At 32.7% G+C, this 3,941-nt stretch overlaps 1 protein-coding gene across 1 annotated transcript in view; it reads left to right on the plus strand.

The window, feature by feature from the left end:
- LOC109363559 overlaps positions 3,018-3,941 on the plus strand; it is a 1,822-nt gene continuing 898 nt past the window's right edge. The window contains exons 1-2 of the mRNA XM_019609820.1: positions 3,018-3,329; positions 3,388-3,622. Of these exons, the coding sequence (XP_019465365.1) occupies positions 3,018-3,329; positions 3,388-3,622 (547 nt within the window). The remainder of the gene's footprint in view (positions 3,330-3,387; positions 3,623-3,941) is intronic.

Consider the following 3,941-nt stretch of genomic DNA (forward strand, 5'->3'; position numbering starts at 1 on the left):
CATTATATAAAGATATTAAAATGGTATGTGAAGAACCGTTCAAGACTAAAGGGATGTATTGTTGAGCGATATATTATTGAAGAAGCTTTTGATTTTTGCACCGGATACCTTACTAGTTGTGATTTTGTAGGAATTCCAAAGCCTCGGTAAAAATAACATTTAGAAAATGGATTATTAGGAATCAAATATTGACTATAATAAGAACCAAATTTGAGCAAGCGCACTTATATGTTTTATATAATGCTGACGAGGTTGAGCCATATGTTGAAAGACACAAGGAAATACTTAGGAAGTCTAAGCCAAGTAAGAATGAAAATTAGATTTCCAAAGAGCATAATCGATTTTCATAAAGTGACTAAAAAATCACATTGTTGAGGACTTGAATATAAATGCACATTTGATTTCCGAAAGATTGAAATGGTTATCCAATGGTCCAATTATTCATGTCTTATCCTACATTGGTTACCTAATTAATGAAATCACATTTTATACGAAAAAACAAGATGGACAAAGTAAAATGCAAAATGGTGGGGTGACTTTTGTTGCTCAAACTTTATATATGTCAAGTGCAAAATACAGAAACTCAATATATGTGAATAAGTTATACTTTGAGGTCATTGAACAAATATGAGAGTTGAATTATACAGTGTTTTGGTTGTCGATTTTTTTGTTGTATGTGGGTTGATAACAATAATGGCTTTCGAGTTGATGAGTTAGGGTTAATGTAGGTGAATTTTAATAGGTCAGTATACAAAGATGAGCCATTTATTCTAGCATCACAAGCTCAACAAATATTCTATGTTACTGACTCAACTAATATGAAATGGTTCATTGTTCTTTTAACTAACAAAATAATCGTCAATAATATTGATGACAAAAAATATGAAGATATTGAAGATAATCTGTTTTTGGGACATCATAGTTGTGTGAGAGCGGACCAACTACGAATGATAATTTATACACAAGAGAGGATTACAATGAGGAGCTCTGGGTGAATCAATATATTCCTCCAAATAATGATATTACTAAGCCAAAAACAATCAAAGAAAATGAAAAAGTAGATGTATGTCTTTGTATAATAATAGTACAATTTTGTTTGTTTGTAATTTGCATATATTGTAATTATAGATGCATGTCTTTCTAATTTGCATATATTCTTCCAAATCATGATTGACATTATATTCTTTGTTTGTAATTTGTAATGAATTGATGTTAATAATACAAACTTCTTGCCAATATTAATGTGTCTGTGTTGTTAGAATGTGTGTGTTGTTGATAAATGTATATGTATTTATTAATGTGTACAAATCAATAGCGCATGCTAGGGGAAGCTCTGACAAACATTGTTGCATACATATAATACAACATATGGTCATTGTAGGCAGTTTTTGTTGTATGTATACAATACAGTAGCACTCATTATACACAGTGATGTTGTATGTATACAATACAACGTAACAACAGACATTATAGAAAATGTTGTTGTATATAATTAATACAACAACGCACATTATAAACAGTATTATTGTATATGATTAATACAACAATGCTCATTGTAAGTGACATTATTGTATATCCGTGTTGTTGAGAATATTTATAAATAATACAACAACGCTCCATGTAGTTTGCACTGTTATATGTATGATATATATCATCGCTCTTTGGAGGTGACACCGTTGTATCAGCAGTGTTGTTAAAACCGTACCGGTTATCAAACCGGTCAGGGTACTGGTATAGTGGTACAGTGGTTCAACCAGTGGTTCAGTAATTAAACCGCATGCCAACCGGACATACCTACTTATATTTATATATATAAACCTATAACAAAAAAAATTCCAAATAGGTAGATACTCAAATTTATAATCCATAATTATAATCTACTCAAAATTCACATAAATAAACAACTTTAAGTCTTTAACAAATTCAAAATCTAAATTAAAAAACATATATCAATGCAAAAGTATCACTTAACAACCACAAAATATAAATAAATGACATAACTTCACAACTCACTCTATAAAACAAATAAATTTAGAGTTTTAACATTTAACATCAATGAGTCAAAGTTATCTTATATGAATATTATATTTTAATACCAAATCCTATCTTCAGACAGTACCCCAAGATTACACAAATGTCACTGAGATTACACACGAATGAACCAAAATGTGTAATCTAAGTATGCTTTGGAAACATGTGCCTTGAAGTGTTGAAGAAGAGTTGGAAAGATGAGTCACCTTGTAATGAGTTTTTAAGTTTTTAAGTTTTAAAAAAAAAAAAATATATGTGTATAAACCAACCGGTTTAGTAAAATACCGGCCGGTTCACCGGTTTTAACCGGTTTTGACCGGTTTTTGACCGGTTTTGATACTTGGCCGGTTCAACACCTGTACCGTACCGGTTAGGGGGCCGGTTCACCGGTTTTCCAGTTGAACCGGTCGGTACGATAAGGTTTTTATAACTATGAATGGTTGTATGTATGACATACAACATCGTCAACAAAAGCGTTGTTAACCATGCCTGTATACTATTGCACTTACATAGAAAGTGTCCGAAAGTGCTATTATATATCTAAAATAAGTGATGTTGAACTTCAACTGTATGGCGTAATGTTCTTAACTTTTTATTGTTTTTAATTTGTTCTTTAGGGGAAACATGATGTTAATATTCATAGACTCACATTTCTTTTCCCAAATGATTATCAAGTTTGATCTACAAAGTTGTTTGTAGACATATCATTATTAAAAAATAAAACGCTTCAAGTGCTGATCCACATCATGTGAACGGAAAAGGGTAGGGTCACAGTTGTGTTTATGAGCAGTGACCTCAAATAATTCTGATATTAAAATATTAAATACTCTGATATCATTTCATACATGCTAATCTTATGCATATGATTAGGTCCACGTTAAAGCCTACAAATAGTTATCCCAAAATAAATGCATCTGCTTCTTTAGCCTCCATAGCCAAAATTGAGGAAATATATCGGAGCACTCATTGAAGTGAATAGAACAACCATGTTTCCTTTACAACGAGGCAAAGAGCTGGTGATCAAGTTTTCTAATAGCCCCCACCAACAACAACACCAAATCTCAGAAGATCTGATTCTGGATGATTGTGATTCCCATGGGATCAATGATTCTGATAAAATAATCACTAGTAACCAGCCAAAGAACCTAAATTATGGGGCTGAAAAGAGTACTCATGGTGATTGTCATGAACATTATATGAAGAAGATAGTTCATAGGGATATTGAGAGGCAAAGGAGGCAAGAAATGGCTACTCTTCATGCATCTCTTAGATCCCTTCTCCCTCTTGAGTTCATCAAGGTGAAAAACCTATATAACTTTGTGTGTGTGTGTTACTTTCCTTAAAAATAATCATCAGGCCAATTTCACTGAAGAATGCCAACATGACCGACAACTATTCTATGCCAACCAAGTCTCTAGTTGTGATAAAGAAGAAAACTGGTACTTGGATAGTGGTTGTAGTAACCACATGGCTAAGGACGGAAGCATTTTCAAAGACATTGATGAGCCTGTTAGAGTGCAAGTTCGATTGGGTAATGGTACCATGGTTGAGTCCAAAGGCAAAGGCACTGTCATGGTGGAGACACAATCAGGTACGCGACTTATCAAAGATGTCTTACTAGTTCCTAACCTTAAAGAAAATCTCTTGAGTATTGGCCAAATGATGGAAAAAGGCTACTCTCTCCACTTTGAGGGAGATACATGCAATATATATGACAATAATAGAAAGCTTGAAATAGCCCAAGTTAAAATGGAGAAAAGAAATAGAAGTTTTCCAATAACTTGGAAATATGCTACTAACATCGCTATGAAGGTTCAAGTTGATGAATCATGGCTATGACATCTATAACGCCCCGAAAAAATACTTCTAAAAAACATTGCGGAAAAATGGGTAAATTTTTTTTTTTGAAT

Source organism: Lupinus angustifolius, chromosome LG13 (assembly GCF_001865875.1).
Source record: "Lupinus angustifolius cultivar Tanjil chromosome LG13, LupAngTanjil_v1.0, whole genome shotgun sequence".
Lineage (NCBI taxonomy): Eukaryota > Viridiplantae > Streptophyta > Magnoliopsida > Fabales > Fabaceae > Lupinus > Lupinus angustifolius.